General features: G+C 42.2%; 1 protein-coding gene and 1 pseudogene across 9 annotated transcripts in view; one reads left to right on the top strand and one right to left on the bottom strand.

Annotated features, from left to right (window-relative positions):
• WAC (WW domain containing adaptor with coiled-coil) overlaps window positions 1–6,057 on the bottom strand; it is a 67,887-nt gene extending 61,830 nt beyond the window's left edge. For 2 of the 8 annotated variants that reach the window (XM_034402079.3, XM_087892914.1), the window contains exons 1-3: window positions 5,277–5,714; window positions 5,051–5,087; window positions 3,183–3,378 (exon numbers count right to left, since the gene is read on the bottom strand). In XM_034402079.3, the coding sequence (XP_034257970.1) occupies window positions 3,183–3,321 (139 nt within the window). In that variant the 5' untranslated portion in view covers window positions 3,322–3,378; window positions 5,051–5,087; window positions 5,277–5,714. Of the gene's footprint in view, window positions 1–3,182; window positions 3,379–5,050; window positions 5,088–5,238 lie in introns of all 8 variants that reach the window. The other 6 variants (XM_087892913.1, XM_087892915.1, XM_034402078.3 and 3 more) reach the window with 5 other exon arrangements.
• A 109-nt stretch (window positions 6,058–6,166) lies between these two features.
• On the top strand, window positions 6,167–7,601 carry LOC117655035 (microtubule nucleation factor SSNA1 pseudogene; annotated as a pseudogene). The gene is made up of 3 exons (XR_015734172.1): window positions 6,167–6,243; window positions 6,360–6,434; window positions 7,041–7,601. The product of XR_015734172.1 is annotated as a microtubule nucleation factor SSNA1 pseudogene (transcript).
• Window positions 7,602–18,898: the final 11,297 nt, after the last annotated feature.

The following is an 18,898-nucleotide window of genomic DNA, read 5'->3' as shown; positions in this document are numbered from 1 at the left end:
ACTTTGTTATGCTTTGTTATGCTATATATGTATAATTACATATATTATATTATCCTATTACATTATAATACTATCTGCAACCTAGCTGCTAGATTTGTAAATACCCAACTATCTCCTTATCCTGGCTCTGATGAGCAAATGAAAAGACTCATAACAATGAAATTAAGCTTGTATCTGAACAAATATATTGGTTCACACAAGAGATTTACAGAGAATCAGTAAAATAAATGAAATTAAAGTAGTGCTCGGAGGGAGATAATTTGACTTTGCTTATTTTAGTCTCCTTCACAAGATTTTGGGTACTTTAAAAATTATTGTTTTTAAATTGAGCTGCATTGTAAATATACAAAATATATTATTAGCTTAGAAATTGAATTTCAAATATGAAAAGCTAATTTAAATATTCAGTCCTAAATAATTTAAATTTCCTTTAATATTCGATTATACATTAGATTAAATCCTAGTGTTACTTACTGTAAAGTATAAGATTACAACTGTAATTCATAACTATACTTAGAATCATTACAAAGTTTCTGCTACCCAGCTAAAAGACATTATCAATTAAAAATATTCTGGTTTATCTTATTAAAACAATTATATTCAAAATATTAAAACTGCTGCTGTCTACTAGTGAAAAAAAAGATTAGAACTTAGAACACTGGGATGCTTTTATTAAAGTAATTAAGCCATGAAGTTATATAAAAATCATTAAAAATTTTCCCCTAGTAGCACTTTACCATATATTTGATGATACTCATGGTATAAAGGCAGTATCAACACATTTGTTTATTTTTTTTTTCTTTATAGATAGCCAGTATGGTTAAGTCATCTTCAGAAAAAAGTGGGCAAAATTATTTGCCAATTCATATAACAAACTATTGATGTATTCAAATCTTAAGGATTATGTTCAAAATATATATTTTTAGGATAGAAAAAGTAATAAAATTGACAAAGATAGCAAAATTGCTTTAAATTTTGAAGGAAAGAATGAATCCTTATCTTTCTCTATCCCTTTATGATCTTGTATTTTGTATTTTACACTATAATAACCTTTAATCAAAATGTATTTTTAAATCAGATTACAATCTTTGCAAATTATTTTAAATACAAATAATCTGAAATATCCCTTACCTGCATACATGTAGAATATATTCATCAAACCCAATTGTAAAATACTATTAAATTACATCTAAAATCTTATATAAAGTAATTATGAAAATATTTCTGAATTTGTAAAGTACAAATAACTATGCCAACAAGCCAATATGCAAGACTGTTTTAATGTATAACACTAATTTAATTTATCCAATTTATAAAAACCCACTATACAGTATGTGACAATATAACCCAATTCTTAATTTTTCTACAACCCTGAATATTTGAATGTAGATGAGAAAAAAATCCTTCAGGGTTGAATGGTGGATTTGATGCCAAAATTTACAAGTTACAATATTCAGTCAACTACACTACTGAATGTCTAGATCCATATGAAGACATAGTTTCCTGAAAGCTATGAAATAGCATGTTAACGTTTACCTGATTTCAATGTTTCTAAACTGCCCAGAGTTGTCTTTAGACAAGATGGGCAGCACACAATTGAAATAAATAAATGAATAAAATCTCCAGGTAGGAATATTTCACAAGTCTGGTTTTATTTATACTTCTAAGGTAAACAAAAATAAATTAATATTTTCAAGGACAACTGCAGTAGCAAAATATCTAGCGTTTTGCCACGGAAAGCATATTCAAGTTTCTAATCCTAAAATCTTTTAAACTTCTAACATATAATGTTTAAACGCCTTTATGTTCCTTTCCTATTTATTTTTTTCACTCTTGTTTTCCTGATTTCCATAAGCACCCATACATCTCTACTCTAGGAGAAAAAAACCAGTAGTTTACACAAACAAGGAAAATTGTGTAAGTTACTTGAGTAAATTCACCTTAACTTAAGTGAGCCATTAATTTACAGAATCCCAAGCTAAGCCTACCCTCTTATTTAATTCAGAATTGCTGGTTTTACATTATATTTTACAATAATCTTAAATAGGAACTGAGATATATTTGAAAATATTTCAGATTTAATCATTTCTAAGAATAAATTAACAAAAGCTTAGATCGCCAATAAGAATTATATCATAAAATGTATATATACGTGTCTTATTTTCAGATTAACTGTAATAAACTGCCTTTTTTGACATACATATAAACTTGAGTTGAAAATTGCTTAAACATAAACACCATGGATGCTTTAATGAAGCAATAAGATTTAAAAATAGCAATTAAAAGTTCTACTGAAGAATTCAAGAAAATCTAGTAAGAACAAAAACCCCTATCTAGATCACGGCATACAATATAGAATGCTGCCATGTATCTACACACTAAACCAAGCTAGATGATTAAAAGGGCTCTGCAAAGTTCTCTTTATTTCTAAACAGTTAAAGCAGCTAAGAGCCTATGTAATGGATTTATCATATTTATCTCAGATAGCACACCTTCATATACAAAGCAGTCAGCAACTTTGTAGCATGCCGTCATATTAAAAAATATGGGGTGCTTTGTACTCTGAGTTTGTTTTCTTGTAGACATTTGCTAGTACTGATATTATCTAGTTTGTTAATGAAACATCTGCAAGAAAACAGCAAAGCTCAGAAAGCACCAAGAACCACAGTTCAACCCTGTGTTACAAATTCTCTTCTACTGATAGTAAAAAAATATCAGAAGTGTGTCCCCAAATTAGCATGCTAGTTAGCATGCTTTTTGAACTTTTTATATTTGTAAAAAGCTTTTCAGACAGCCAATGCTATTTTTATGTTTTGGCTAGTATTAGATGTAATGTGCTAATATATCTTGTTACTGGATTTAGCTAATTTTCAAAGGAATTCTATCAATAGTAGTAACTTAAACATACTTAACATATATACACAAAGTAAGATGGAGATTTCAAAGAAAATACTTCAACTTGCCAGATCATGTTTCTTAAATATAAAAAGCCAATAATCTGCTTATGATAAAGATAAAAAAAATAAAAGTACCATGAAAAGAACTATTAAAAGCCTATTTCGTTGTTATGCAGTGTATATGTATTTTATGTACGGTAGTGTTGTGCCAAGCTGTAATAATGGTGAGGCAAAATTATTTAAATATTAAAATCATAGTTGAATCAAAGGTTAAAGAAAACTCACCACCATCCCTCTCTCTAACTCTATGAGTATGAATGGTTTTAGCTTTATTGTGTCCACTATTGTCACTGTATTTGTTTTCAGGACTATCGGATCGCCGCAACATTTTATTTGGCGGTGAAGGGTCTGTGGCATCTCGCATCTTGTCATGCCGATGATCACCACCACTGGGGTGACTCTTTGATGTGTACTTAAGAGCCTGTAAGAAAGTTAAAAAAAAATTTTTTTAAGGGAGGCATTATACCTAGAATTTACAATGCTTTTATTATCCAGATTTTTAAGGTAGTATCTGACATTTAAAGTATATACGTAGGCATATTCTAGATTAGTATTATTCTTGGACACAATCTCTATGCTATATTACCAACAGTTTTTCAAGCAACTCAATTCAAAAAGGTTCCAAAATAGTTTGTGTTGCAGTTGTCCAAAGCAAACCGCAGATCTACTTAAGAAGTTATCCAGAATGTGACCCAATACTGATACTGGATGTTTGATTTTTATTTTCTGAACTCTACCACTTAATCAAAACAGACAGTGATCTGTACATGATTATCTTTAACATATTGTAACATATTATAGAACATTTTCTTACTTCTATTTAAGACAGCTAACTTTTCAAACATGGATGTAATATAGTCATGATCTTCTCCTTAAAACACAAACCAGTTTAATAAATAACTCTTCATTTTATCACTCCTAGATGGATACTGTGTTAAGAGACATTTCATAATGATACTTTGTATCTATCAAAAGCTTATTTTTATAGTTTATCCAAGTATGTAATTTTAAGTATTTCTACTTAAAAAATTAAGCAGAAATACTTAAAATTAAATACTTGGATAAATCAAGAATTTGATTTATTTGATTTACGAAGTAAATCAATAAGATGTTATTTGTGAAGACAGCAATTATGTATTTTGCAGAAACAGGTTCTTCAGAGACTACAGATTCAATAAATTCTTAAAGACAACTGCTGCACCTGTACTTTCATGGCAAAATCACTTTGTGCTGTATTGAGTGCAACCTAGAAAGCAGCTTTAGTTAGGAGCTCTTCATCTGAACTGTTTTGGAGTGTATACCTTTTGCCTAGTGGGTTAGGTTAGGTTAGGTTGTTACCTACTACGGCCTCCAAATATTAAGCTCCTCTTGATACCGGACAGTACTTTTAAGGGCCATGTAATTATTTTCATCCCATATTATCCCCATTGTTTGGTGAAGCAAAAATGCCGGGCAGAAAAAGCAAAGTACAAACCAAACTCGCCCAGGAGTTTCCAACATCTGCCCGAATTCCTCCAACACCACCACCACCACTCCCCAATTTGCAAGGCTTTTTATGAATAGGAGGATTGAAGAACTAGAATTCCCCACAGCCTTTTTTTTTTCCCCCCTACAGGTCAGGGGCCCAGGGTCCTTTATTGTCTTAGGGAAGCGTTCCTATAAACAGCTGCCCTCTAAATTAAGACTCCAGCGGAGCTGCCTTAGCGCCATCCCACCGGTTTCCTACGGAGGGGGAAGGAAGGGGGGGAAAAAAACAAAGCCGTCCTCCCGCCCCGCATTGGGCCTAGGCTCCGTTTCCTTGCCCCGCCAGGCCTTTGCCGCTGCCTCCCTCAGGGGCGCCGCGCTTGGCGAAGGAAATTCAGCCTCAGCCGCCCCCTCCTCCTTTGGCCACCCGCCCTCCCCCCCTTACTCGGGCCGGCCGGCAGGCCGGCCGCGCGCGGAACGAAGGGAAAGGGAAAGGGCGGCTCGCGTGCGGCCTTGCAGCGGCGGCCGAGGCCTGCACTCGAGTACTTTAGCTCGCCCTCCCACACTTTAGTTGTTGCCGCCGCAGGGCCTCTCAATGTGGGGACTGCGGCGGGCGAAGAAGTCGGTACCTGATAGGGCTGCGAGTCCCCCTTGCGGTCGTGACAGCTGGAAGAGAAAAAAAAAAGAGAGAGAGAGAGAGAGGGACAGAAACGCAACATTAGCGAGCGACCGTTACTGGCGGTTGGCATCGGGGGGGGAGGGGGGGAGACCGACATAGGCGCAGTCGGGGAGGGCGGGACGCGAAAGGGGTATTTACCCATCATTGAGTCTTTGCTGTTTCCTCGCATACATTACCATCAATGCCCGGCCTGTGTGAGAGAGACTGAGGGGACCAGGAGGGCGCGGCCGGGCCACGGGCGCCGCCGAGGGGGGAAGGGGAAGCAGCGCTCCGACCGGGGACGGGGAAGAGGAGGGGAAGGGAGGGAGGAGGGGCGGCTCAGGCAGCTCGGCTGTGAGAGGAAGCGGCGCTCACGGGCCCATCTCCTCTCCACACCCGCGAGGAGGAGAGGCGGCGCCGCAGTTCACGCACACACAGAGGAGCGCGGAAGACGACGACGTCCCCGCCGCCCCCGCGGTCCGCCTTCGCTCGCCCGCCGCTGCCGCCGCCTCCCCCCCCTCCCTCAGCCACTGCTCCCAACACTACCGCCGTCCGATTACATCCGGGAAACTGGGACGCCACCGCCTTCGCTTACCGTCGGCTGTGGTCGGCTCTTTCCGACCAAACTCCTCCCCCCTCCTATGGCTTTTTTATTTATTTATTTATTTTTTTAATATCAACCTTCCTCTTTCTTAGGCCTAAACCCCGCCTACCTCCCCTCACAGATTCTGAGAGCCTCTCTTCCGAGAGGCATCGGCCGTTTCCGCTCAATGCCGGAAATCCCTTGCTGCGCTCGCTCTCTCGGCTCACGATTCAGAGTCGGCGCCTTCGGAAAATATCGGAGATCTCCGTCAAGCCGACGGCCAGCTTGGATGCGATCTCGGGTTTTTCCGACGCTAGGTGTTTTCCCCCTCGGCCTCCATATCTGCTGTTCTTTCGGCCATTTCCGTAAACGAAGCGACGAACGCGTCCGATCGGCACTTTCCGTGACTCTTGTAAGACTCCCGAGAACGCTCCAAGTGCCGCGAGCAATCCCTGGCCACTGATTGGCTGAGCGCTTTCCCTTCGTTAGCTCCTTTGACTTTAAATGCGTTGCCTGCGGGAAAGAGATGCTGCGAGGCGGAAGTTCGCGAGGTCGGACTTAGTTGCAGTTTGGCTGAGGACGTAAAGCGGTAACGCCTTTGGGTAAGAGTTTGGCTTTATTTTCTCATTCTAACCCAGGACTTTTCCCTGCGGTTCTGTCCTCACTAAAAGTCTTCTTGTTCTTTTGTTGTTGTTAGTTGCGAAGTGTTTTTCCTCTGCGGGACGAGATTAAACCGGAGCCTGAAAGGATACAGCGCAGCCCCGTTCGAAAAGTAAGTCCTGTGGGTTTGCAGCAATATTTGTTTGTGGGGCGTAACTTGGCGAGCTTTCCGTGCATTGGAGTGCAACTCTCGTCATCCTGTGGAGTTTTTGATGCACAGGCTATTTCAAGCACCGGAGCTCCTGGATTTTAGCGGGGTTGCTGGCGAAACGCCCACAAAGAAGCGCTGGAAGCCGGCAGCCGCGCACACAGGCCGTGGGGAGAGGATGAACGAACTCCTGTGCACCTGGCTGGGTCCCCCCATTTGTTGGGGGTTTGCTTTGGGAAAGGGCGGTGGGGTGAGAGAAGAAGCAGAAACGCGGCGTCCTTAATTTTGAGCACCGCGGAGGTGAAGTTTCTCAGCTGCGCCCGGCGCCGGAGCTCGTTCGAAGTTTTCTCCCGGCTCCTCCGAGGTGCTCGGGGGCCATTTCGAGGGAGCCCCTGCAGCGCCCGAGACTGGCAACCAAGCTATTCTGGATGCGGGGTTTTTGGGTCCAAGAGTAGGGAGGCTCGGCAAGAGCGCTCTCGTCTTTTCTGCTCTCACATTAAACCGTATGTGTACAATGTAGGATTGCTAAGGTAGCAGTTTTTCTTTCTTTTCTTCCCTAAATGAATTTAGGAAATTGGTGAGGATATAACCAGCAGAAGAAAGGACCCTCATCTCCCAAGGAGGGTAAAGTCAGCAGGATGACTCAACAAGGAGCTATTCTCCAGGGCTACAATAATGAACTTGTGAAGTATATGGAAACATTGTTCCTTCGGAAAAAAGACATAGACCAGCAAATTGGAAAACTGATAGAAGACAAGACTGAGATTCAGAATGAAATTGAGATCTTAACCAAACAACTGGAAAGTGTATGTGAAAGTTTACTTTGGAAAAATACTGTACAACAGAAGCTTGATAACATTCTTGTTGAAGGAATATTTGCATATGATAAGATTTTGGATAGTTCTAAAACGTTGCTAATTGCTTTGAAAACAGAAATGGAGAATTTAGACAAATTGTTAGAATTGAGAAGGCTATTCAATCAATCATCATGATGTACTCAGACTAAGCCAATGCTAACACTGGGAAACGAATTATTTAAGAAATGCCATCTTTTGTTTTTCTATTTGCTTTACTAAGTGATCTTTATTAATGGGCAAGGAAAGTAGTTCTCAAATAATTAGAAATAAATCATCTGAAAACTCGCTAAAGACAAGCTATTAAAAATGAAAGGTGGGGACCAAATGTTTTTATTTTAGTTAAAATAAGATGTAATTCAGATGATAAGGCAGGAGATTGAGGGATGATATCACTGCCAGAAGTTTTCCTTTGTTATTCCTCTAGAAGAGGCTAGGCATTTAACCATAACTCCTTAATAATTTTCCTATAAGTCTTATAGGCCTGTTTCCAGTAAATATGCAGAGGTGTAAATCTGAGAATGTAAAGTGGGAGAGTAGTCCATTTTTCTCTTTCCATATTTAATTTATCTTATCCCTGGTGGATCACTGCTGACTTTTTGTTCTGTAAAAAAGGATATGCCCAAATGCTGACTAGTTTGCTAGAGAAAGTGAAAGTAACTTTGTTTGGATAATGTGTTTAGTGTGTGGTCTGAATGTGACCAATTTGGTTTTGTTCGGTATGAAGTGTGACCTAAGTTGTTAAAATTTGTAAGCCATGGTTAATGGTTTACTGTAATATGGAAATATAGCTAATGCCTGGATGTGCAACAGTTTAATAAATAAACTATTTTGTTTATTAAATTTATATCTCTTTATTTTGTACAACTCCTACTCCGCCTGCTTTCGTGTCTACTGGAGGACTAAAACTCTAAAACAATCACTCTGTTTCTAGTCCAGTATCTTAACCTCCCACACCAGAGTGATCTTTTTCCCTTCAAAACATCAACTTACTACATACATCAAATGAAGCAGTTACATAATTGTTGATTTTATTTTCAATTTCTAGAACTTTCCTAACAATAAAATGCTAGTAACACATAAGTGAAAAACCCCTGATGCCAATCTGAAAATCCTTGGTTGAACTGAGTTTTAGGGTAATATTAAAGCACTGAGTTTTTAGAATTTAAATTTGTTCACTCATTGTGTTTTATAACACTAATGTGATAATTCTTAGTATTTGAAAAAAGGTACAAAAATTTGGTCATTTATTCACTCTGTAAACACACACTCAGAATACACAGCTTACATAAATAAGTGTAGGAATAAAATGTCCTTATTCGTAAGTATTCTGGAATTCTCTCCTGGAAGTTTGAAAAATTGGGTTAACAATTTTATTAACAAAACAAGGTTATGCAGAAATTGCTGTATTTGATTATGGCACCTGTTAAACATCCCTTGAACATCCGGAGAGGAAAATTTGCATACAACTCCAGGTTATCCAAGATGGCGCGCCGAAGGCTGCCTCGGTGAAATGCTCTCTAATGGTTTCTTTATTTTTAATTATTCTCTGCGACTCACTACAGATTTCTTACTCACGAGACCATCTGCTAAAAATTAAGCAATGTTTCTTTAAGGAGCAGCTTTCTGTGATCTCACCCCCCCCACACACACACCCCTCTATTTACAAACGCAGAGGAGATTCTAACACAGGAAGAAGCAATTTTCCTGGTGCCATGGATTACCAAAAAAACCAAACTGAGGAAATGGCAAAAGAGAGGTAAAAGGGTGGGAATTTTAATCAACCGAAGAAAGAGGAGAAATAAAACTCCTCTGCCTTTAATTTTCCTAACCAACGTATGTTCACTTGCTAATAAGATGGATGAAATACTCCTTTTAAATATACAATTCTGATTTTACAATTCAGCAGTCCTATGCTTCTCTGAAACCTGGTTAAATGAATCAATTGAAAAGGCAGCCTGCATATCCCAGGGTTTCAGATTCAACGATCAGACAGAATTGCAGAAACATGGTAAAAAAGGGAGGAGGCTTATGCTTATATATCAACAACAGCTGATCTCAGGATATAACTATAATATACAAATTCTGTGACAAAAACCTAGAGACATTAATTATCAACTGCAAACCATACTATCCACCTCGTGAATTTTCCTCATTTCTTCTAATTGCTGTTTTTTTCCACCACAAGCCTCTGTAAACAAGGCATTATGAACTCTAGCTGACCAAATTATGGACGCTGAAGCCAAATACCCCATTCACTGGCCATTATTCTGGGAGATCTAAACAAGGCAAACTTAAAGAAAGAGCTACCAAAATACTTTCAGCATGTCAATTGTCCCACTAGAGACAAGAATACTTTAGGCCAGTGGTTACCAAAATGGGTGGTACTGTCCCCTGGGGGGCCCAGTGGGATGACTTAGGGGGGCGCTAAGAGGCAAGTGGGGTGGCAGGGGGGCACAAAGAGGCAAGGGGTGGCAGAGAAGTCCTGGAGGTGGGCTCGCGCGGCGTCGGCCATTCCTCTTCCAGGTTCCCAACCCAAAGCTCAGATCATCAGACTAGCTGGCCAGTGTGCATGCGTGCACCAGAAACTGAAAGTTTGTTTTCCGCCGCACGCATGCCCACTGGGCAGCTCCTCTTGTGTGAGGCCTAACTGTTGGATGTTTTTTTATTGCTCTCCTTGCTTGCTATCAGTCGCTGCTTGCCCGAACCACCCAGCCCAGGCCCAGCTGCTCTGCTCCTCACTCACTTGACTGCTGTCACCTTCCTAATTTTTGGTAAGTTGCAGGTGGGCTGCCACAGGGGGGGAGTGGGGAGGGCCTGGGGGTGGCATGGCTGTCTGGCTGCTGCTGGTGGTGCTGTGCCGTGCCACTCAGGAAGGAGGAGGGCTGTGGTGGGGAGAGGCCTGGGGAGGGTGGCAGGCCTGGCTGGCCGCCGCTGGTGCCGTGCTGCCCAGAATCAAGGTAGGCTGCCATGGGGAGCGGGGGACAGACCTGGCTAGTTGGCTGGACACATACTAGCCATCCCGGGAAGGCCTCTGGTGACATCAGGGTCAGCGGCAAAGCTCCTGATTTCACCGAATGCCTCTTTCTTACTGTGGTAAGGGGACGGGCTGCAGTGCAAAATGTCAGCAGCTGTTGTGCTGCTGCCTGCACTGCTTACTTGGAGCTGGTTTGGAAAGGGAAAAAATGCAGCCGAATTAGGTGGGACATGCCCTACCCAGATCCCTCCAAACAGGTCTCCCTATGGTAGCCTCCCCGCTGAAAAGTGCTTCACACTTCTCCTCTACCTTCATGCTGTTACAGGCTCTGCATCCAGGTAGCGGCTGGTGGCCCTGGGTAGTGTTGTCTTGTTGGTCTTGGAAGGTGCAACAGCATGCAGGTAGAGAAGCGGGAAGCACTTTTCGCACCCCCAGCTCATTCGCTGCAAGAAAGAGCGGGTGCTCGGAAGAGCGGGCTCCGTTTGGATGGACGATCACTTTTGGGTCACATAGTTCAGTGGGGAGGCTACTGAAGGGAGACCTGTTTGGAGGAATCTGGGTGGGGCGTGTCCCGCCTAATTTGGCTGCATTTTTTGCCTTTCCAAACCAGCTCCAAGCAAGCGGTGCAGGCGGCGGCGCAAGAGCTGTTGAAGTTTGTGCACCACTTGCTTGGAAGGAAGGAATATGGTTGATTATGGAACTTCAAAGAGGCCTTTTAAAAAAATACTAGCCTCAATCTCTGCATTATTAAATTTGCTAGGATATGAAAGGAAAGTGTAGCAGAGGGAAATACAATGTGCTGAAATACATAAGACCTTAGAACATGAATACATGTTTAGCTTCAATAATGAGTGTCCAACAGAAAGATGATAAATCAAATTATCTTCCTATCTAATATCAATTATTTTCTGAAAGAATGCAGAATGATTAAGAATTTTGGTGGATGAACAGTTCCAGTCGTACAGATTTTAATGTCCCCGCATTGTTTCAATGTTTGTATCTATGCTATGAAACAAGAAAAGATCAGTCCTATTTAGGGTGAAAAATGGAGGGGTTCTGTAGGGTACAAGTTAATCCAAGACTCCTGCCAGAAGAGGAGATGGAAGGTCCTAAATTTATTCCCAGTAAGAGAAAACAGCCATGCTGAAATGTAGGTTATGTTATGGCAGTTCTTTGCTAATCTTCAAAAAAATTGGTTAGTACTTGGATGGGAGACCATCAGGAAATCCCTCGATTTTAGCCACATGGGAAGTTATCAGAAAAAGGCAGTATCACAACATTTTGCTTTAGAGCCCAAACCCCCATGTGTCCATCTTCCTAAAATCACCAGATGTTGAGCCCATTATAAAGGAAGACAAAAGGCTTTGCATTTTCTAGGGGCTGATGTTTTTCAAACTTGGCAATTTTGAATGTGTGGACCAGGGGTGGGTTCTACTTACCTTTACTACCGGTTTGCAACAGGATTGAGCACACGCGCTTGCTTTGCTCACATGCACAGCTTGCTTCTGTGTATGTGCAGATTGCTGATGATGACATCCGGAGCGGTGGGAGGGGCCTCCTGCCGGTTTTACTACCGGTTCTTGCGGTAGGGGGCAACCCACCACTGATGTGGACTTCAGCTTCCAGAATTCCCTAACCACATGCTAGGCCTTTGGCTATCCACTGGAATGCCCTGCTTTGCTCTCCAATGTTAATGGGACATGTACCAAGGCTATAGCCCCTTGATGGTGAACCTATGGTACATGTGCTGGAAGTGGTATGCAGAGCCATTTTCCCAGATACATGAGCTGTCGGCCAGCTCACCTGCAGCTGCGCATGTGAGTGTGCGCCCCGGCTGGTGTTTGGGCCTCCGGTGCACATGCACGCAATTCAGGGAACCCAGAGGAGCTCTCCTGTGCATGTGGATGTGTCTACGCATGCACACATGAGTACTGATGTGGTGCGCAGTGTGCGCATGCACAGATGGCATTCATGCACATGCATTGCACATGCAAAAACCATGTGCATGCGCAGATGGTGCAATTGCGCACAGAGCGCACGGGGAGCTGCGCAAAACCTGCACACATGCACAGATGGTGTGATTGTGTGCACAGTACGCAGTGGGCATGTGCAAAAGCTGTGCGCATGTGGAGATGGTGTGGTTGTACACACAGCACATGGTGGGGGCGCGCGAAAGCTGTGCGCTTGTGCAGATGGTGCAGTTGTGCGCACAGCGCATGGGGAGGAGCCACACGATAGCATGGACAGCACACGCAAAGCACGCAAAGCACATACCTGTTCAGCACTCGGTGAGTAAAAAAGTCTCACCACCATTGCTATAGCCTGTATAGAGCGAGGACAAGGTTGTTCTTTCAGTGTATCTTTTCCTCAACTGAAGAAGGAAGCAGTGACGCTATGGAGATAGATAGTAGGATCAAGAAGGCAAGGTGCCCACAGACAAGAAATTTCTGAATCTGGCATCCAGGATGTCCCGGCTTAACCCAGTTAGCCTCTGGAGATTAAAAATGCCAGCTAATGATTGCATAACGTTGGCTGGGAATTATAGCAATTGCAATCTTGAGATCTATGTTAGAATATTGATTTATAAAAATGGAACATCTGTGGCACTGATGCCCTGTATACATCTGTCTCAGTCATTGATAATGACATGCTCTGGACCAGTCCTTTTCGGCCGTGTTGAACCTCAAAGCCCTGTTTATTTACTTATATTCTGCTTTGCTTATTTTCATAAATAACTCAAAGTGATGAACATAATAGTCCATCTTCCTCCTATTTTTAATATTATGGGATACAGTTAACAAGCAATAAGCAATATTGATTTAGGATAAGAGCAGTGACTATTCAATACTAATGGCTTGTTAGGCAAAAATGAAAGAAGAGACAAGGGAGATCTTCTTTTCTCATTTAAACAAGAGAGACATGACCTTAAGATGTTCCCAATGAAATTAATGAATGCTTAGTTAGACAGGGACAGCATTTTGCATATTGTACTGGTGCCTCAGAATCAACAGAAAGCAAAGTTCATTATGAAATACCGGTCTGTCTCCTCAAAGGTGACACTTGTGTGAGGTCAGCTCATAGGCTCCAATGCTCCACATTGCTGAAGTGTCCTGTTTCTTTTTCTCCTCTCATATACCAAATTAAATCCTTTGACGGTTGCTGCAGTTCAGATCTTACTGGCTCACAAACAAGGATCTGAAGGAAGGAAACAGAATCACTGGAATTCCTTCTCTGAAAAAGAGAAGAGGCAGAGAAAAATCAAATATTAGGGTTCTGTCCAATGCCCTAATTCAGTGATGGCTAATCTTTTTGCCATCACATGCCAGGAGGGGGCATGGGGGGAGGTCACACATGAGTGTGCCCACACCCATAATTCTATGCACCCTGCCCCCGCGCATGTATGCGTGACCCCCGCCCCCCCGTCCTTCCCAACTCCTGGCATGCGATGGCCTGGTAGTCCCGTTTGTCTTTCTCACCTGGCTCCAGGGCCTCTCTAGGAGTCTGGGGAGAGCAAAAACGACCTTCCCCATCTCCCCGGAGGTCCTCTGGAGGCCGAAAATGGCCCATTTGACAACTTCTGGTGGGACCGGAAGGCCCATTTTTTGCTCTTCCCAGCCTCCAGGGCCTCTCTAGGAGTCTGGGGAGAGCGAAAACGGCCTTCCCTCCCCCACCCCCAGAGATCCTCCAGAAGCTGAAAATGGCCCGTTTGACAACTTCCAGTGGGGCCGGAATGGCAAATAGGTTGTAAAAAAAAATGTGTTTAAAAGTTAAAAAAAAAAAAAAAGGCTCTGACGATCCCAGCTGAGCTGCACGATCATCAGAGCCTTTTTTTTTTACCTATTCGGGGAAAAATTGCTTTCAAAAGTTAAAAAAAAAGGCTCTGACGATCGCGTGGCTCAGCTGTGAGCCTCGCCATGGAGGACTCCCTCCCTCACCACCAGCATCGGCCTTATCTTCTAGATCTTCCACGCACCTCTGAAGAAAAGGCGATGGCGATGGCAGGAGACGGTAGCGGCAGCCTCAGCAGGAGAGGACAGTAGTGGTGGGGGGAAGGGGGAAAGCCAGCAGCCTCGGTGGCAGATTTGGGAGCTGCTGGCAGGTGGGAGGGGGCCTCCCAGCCCAGCAAGCTTCGCAGCCATGAAAAAAGCTCTGCCATCGTCGCCATGTTCTTCGCGCATGCACATCCCATTGGACTTGCAAGGCAATGGGATGCGCGTGTATGAAGAACATGGCGGTGATGAACATGGCAGCTGGGGTGAGCAAGCGGCAACCGGGGGACCAGTTCAGGGGCATGGCCAGCCAACCATTACTACTGGTTCCGCGACTGACAGCAAATTTTTACTATCACTTCTCCTGAACCGGTCCAAACCGGGAGCAAGCCACCACTGGGGCCATACCATTATGAGGTGCAATGCATCCTCAACTTGAGGTGGCACAGGAGGCAGCTCCAATATCTAATCAAATGGAAGGGCTACCCCTTATCAGAAGTGTCTTGGGTAAAAAGCAGAAACATCAAAGCTGACAACCTCATAGCTAAATTCCATGAAGACAATCCAACAAAACCTGGAGGGGGGTCGCACCCCTAAAATCTATACCTGTACTCAAACTGTTTTTGCTTTCCACATATCACCTTCAGGAAATGGCAGAAGCCGAATGTCAACTCGTGAAGCATTCCTGACCTGCTCTCAAGTTGCTATAGACAGAAGGATGGGGAATCAAGCCTTGCAGTTGCATTGAGGAACTTGCATTTCAGTCAAAACAAAGCACATTCCAGCTGGCAACGTAAAGATCATCTTCAGGGTGACCCACAATGACCAGAGGGAGTGACTTCCACAACCTGAGAAATTGCTTCATAGGGGAATGTGACTGATGGCGAATAGGTTGTTAAAAAAAATGCTTTTAAAAGTTAAAAAAAGAGGCTCTGATGATTCCAGCTGAGCTACCTGATTGTCAGAGCCTTTTTTTTACTTTTAAAAGCATTTTTTTTACAACCTATTCACTCAAATAGGTTGTAAAAAAATGTCCCTATTCCCCTCCCCAAGGTGATGGCAAGAATTTAATACTACTTGTAAAATTTATAACATAAAATCCTAACGATAACAATAAGATTATTCAAAGCCAAAGTATTAAGACTTCTGCTGAATGGCACATAATATACTGCAATAGGGAATGGGAGGGGAGGAGAGGGGGGGAAGGGAGGGAGGGAGGAATGAGATGAAAGGATGGAAGGAAGGAAGGAGATGGGAATGAGAGGGGAGGGGAGGAAGGAAGGATTGTATGTGGCCCCAAATAACTTTTAGGAAGGGAGGGAGGGAGGGAGAAAGGGAATATTCTAATGCATTATTACTAGTATGTTTATTAAGAAGATACATTCAAATATTAAGAACTGAACATCTTTCTTTCTTTCTTTCTTTCTTTCTTTCTTTCTTTCTTTCTTTCTTTCTCTACTATATTGTTTTGCTCATTTCCACATTCTTAAAAAAAAAACCCCTAAATTCTCTAAGCCTTGGCTCAGAGCTTGCCTGTTGTGCAGAGTCACTGGCAGCAGCCTCAGGCTCATTCTCCTTCTGGTGGGTAGAGAAGGGAGGCTTCATTCCCTTCTGCATCTCCTCACTTCAAAGGGCTCGGTTGCAACCCCCCTTTTTTTGGGCGGCACAACGGCCCCTCATCACAAAGGGTGGTTCAGTCAAATTTCTCTCCCAAGGGTTCCATCAGAGATTTTGGGAGTCTGGCCTGCTCCCAGTCCCTCATCCATTCTACTCTTCCTAGCTCGCTCAGGGTTTTCCCCCAGTCCCGTGCGCTAGGGTGGGGGAGCTCAACCTCAGCCATTTTAGGGACTTTTTCCCACCAATACTTACTCCTTTTCATTTCGGTCACTGGGGTAGGCATCTCGGCTGTCTTGGCTTTGATGTCCAGAGAGGGCTGCAATTTGGTTCCAATTGGGCTGCTGGTTACTAGAGTTCCCTGGGTGGAGGCAAGTTCTGCCCCACTCTGGGTCACCAGGAGCAGGCTCTCTTCGGATAATTGCCCTCTGCAATGGTAGCCTGAGTTTTTCTCTACAACCCCAGGTGTCGGGGAGCAAATGGAAAGCCTGGGACTCAGGAATTTTGATCATTTTGATAGTTTTGACAGAGTTGGCTTGCTATCTGATGCCCTAATGAAATCATGAGCCTCAATCCAAGCTTCAAAAGAAATCCAGTTATTTATTAGGAGCTTCAGGTCGGCACGAACCAAGTGAAGCCAACTCTGACCTCATTTAATTCGCGCCTTGGCTCTGACCCTGTTTCCCGCTCCCCCCAAGGTGTGTCATCAGCCACATTCCCCAAGGAAGCAATTTTGTGGGTTGTAGAAGTCACTCCTTCTGGTCACTGTGGGTCACCCTGGAGATGACCTTGATGTTGCCAGTTGGAATGTGCTCGATGCAGCTGCGAGGCTCGATTCCCCTTCCCCCTGCCTATGGCAACTCAAGAGCAGGTCCGGAATGCTTTGCGAATTGACATTAAATCTATATCATAGTATTGGAGTTTCACATTTTAAGTGATTGTGATTAGGCCCTGAGATATTGTTTAATTAACTTATCAATGTTAAAATATGGAAGACAGTTTTTATTGTTGTTAGAAGACATGTGAGACCAGGTTAGGGAGCAATTGCCATGGAGAAAAGCTAGCTATGGGCTCACTAAATATCAACAGAATACAGATACTCCTCGACTTATAATACTTTGTATAACCATTCGAAGTTACAACAGCATTGAAAAAAGTGACTTAAGACCATTTTTCACTCTTATGACCCTTGCACTATCCCCATGGTCACATGATCAAAATTCAGACGCTTGGCAACTGACTCATATTTATGACGGTTGCAGTGGCCTAGAGTCATGTGGTCATCTTTTATGACCTTCTGATAAAGTCAATGGGGAATCCAACAATTGTGACACTAACTTAACAACTGCAGAGATTCACTTAACAATTGTAGCACGAAATATCTTAAAATGGGGCAAAATTCACTTAACAAATGTCTCACTTAGCAACAGAAATGTTGGGCTCAATTGTGGTTGTAAGTCAAGGACTACTTGTATTTCTCTCCATTCTAGCCTCTTCCAGAAATGTTGGTCTACAATAATCAGCCATTCCTGAGAATTACATTTTGTAATTCTCAGGAATGGCTAATTTGTCCCAAGCAATTTGTCCCAAGCAATTTTTAACTTGTATGCACATAACATGCTAAGCCAAAAGGCACATAGGTATCCTCCATTTTGCAAAAACAAGAGATAAAATCTATATCAAGAGCAGGTTTGTACACATCCAAAATTGTCACCACCTTAGTTTTCAGAGGAACTTCCAACACTGATTAACAGACTGGAGGTTATGAGCAAAAAAGATATTGGTGCCTGCATTCTCCTTAATATTTTTCTGTGGTTTAATCTTCTCATGTAATGCTGAACCTACATGAATATTATAGGGTAGTCTATTAAAAGATAAGGCAGACCAAAATGTAAGGGAACACACCTACTGTGCAAGAAACAATTAAAGATTAACACTGTAATATACTCTACTGGAGTCAGTAGGTGGAAAGCTGAAGGGATCTGGAAGCAGATGAGTCTCTTATCTTAGCCCTCAGAAATCCAGATCCTTGCGGCTTAGCAAAGATTGCTCTGCATCGCATTTCATTATTTCTGTTTGTGTGTTGGATGGTTTGGGTGACCTCTGTGGGTTATCCCATTTAAAGAGCTTATAAATGGCACATGAGATAATTAGGTTTAGTTCTTGGATGATAATATTCTTATTTTCATTCTCTGCTTGCAGGTGTCTATCAAAAATGTTGTTTATAACCAAGCAACATTTCTAAACAAACATTGTGATATATGCCAACTATGTATATGTTGAAGATTCATATGACCCATTCAAATGCCTCTGGGTTTACATTGTTTGCAAAGCCATGGTTTACATAACCATGGTGTATTTAACAAACCATGATTTATTAAATACACCATAATAGCTTACACTGTGATTTGCCACAAATTGTAAGTCCTACCACATATTAAGCTGTCAACTTTGGTTTACAAAACACAAGGCCTAGGCATACACATGTTTATTGGGGAATTGAAGTCCGTAAAATTTAATTGTTAAGTTTGAAAAACATGACTTTAGAGCAATTGGTAAAATCACACATAAAATAGAATGGGAGGAGGGGTGGAATCTAAATTGGATGTGCAGTGGCAAGACCAAAACTAATTTCCTCCTCAACTTGATCTCACTGTGCTTTGCAAATCTGAATATTTTATCCTCTTCTGAAAACAGATTCATACTGAGAATGAAATTGCCAAAGATTAGGGATTACAATCAAGTGCTTTGCTCCTCTTTTCTAAAGGATCCATTTTTGCAAAGAATCAAAAGTGATTTTGTTGTGGATTTAATAAAACAAACACAACTTTTGGATTAATCAGAGACAATTTTATATATTGCGCAATAGGTTCAAGGCTCTGTACATGAAGCGTTGAACAAAGACAGAAATTAGGTACAATGGTTTTATACCCTTCTAGACAAAGGATTCTGTTAACTCAGCAATTCATATGGTCATATACATTTGTCATTTTT

Source organism: Pantherophis guttatus, chromosome 4, assembly GCF_059756535.1.
Source record: "Pantherophis guttatus breed Tessera chromosome 4, ASM5975653v1, whole genome shotgun sequence".
NCBI classification, from domain to species: domain Eukaryota; kingdom Metazoa; phylum Chordata; class Lepidosauria; order Squamata; family Colubridae; genus Pantherophis; species Pantherophis guttatus.
Note: the sequence above shows the minus strand (reverse complement) of the source record. Positions and strands in the feature narration are given on the sequence as shown.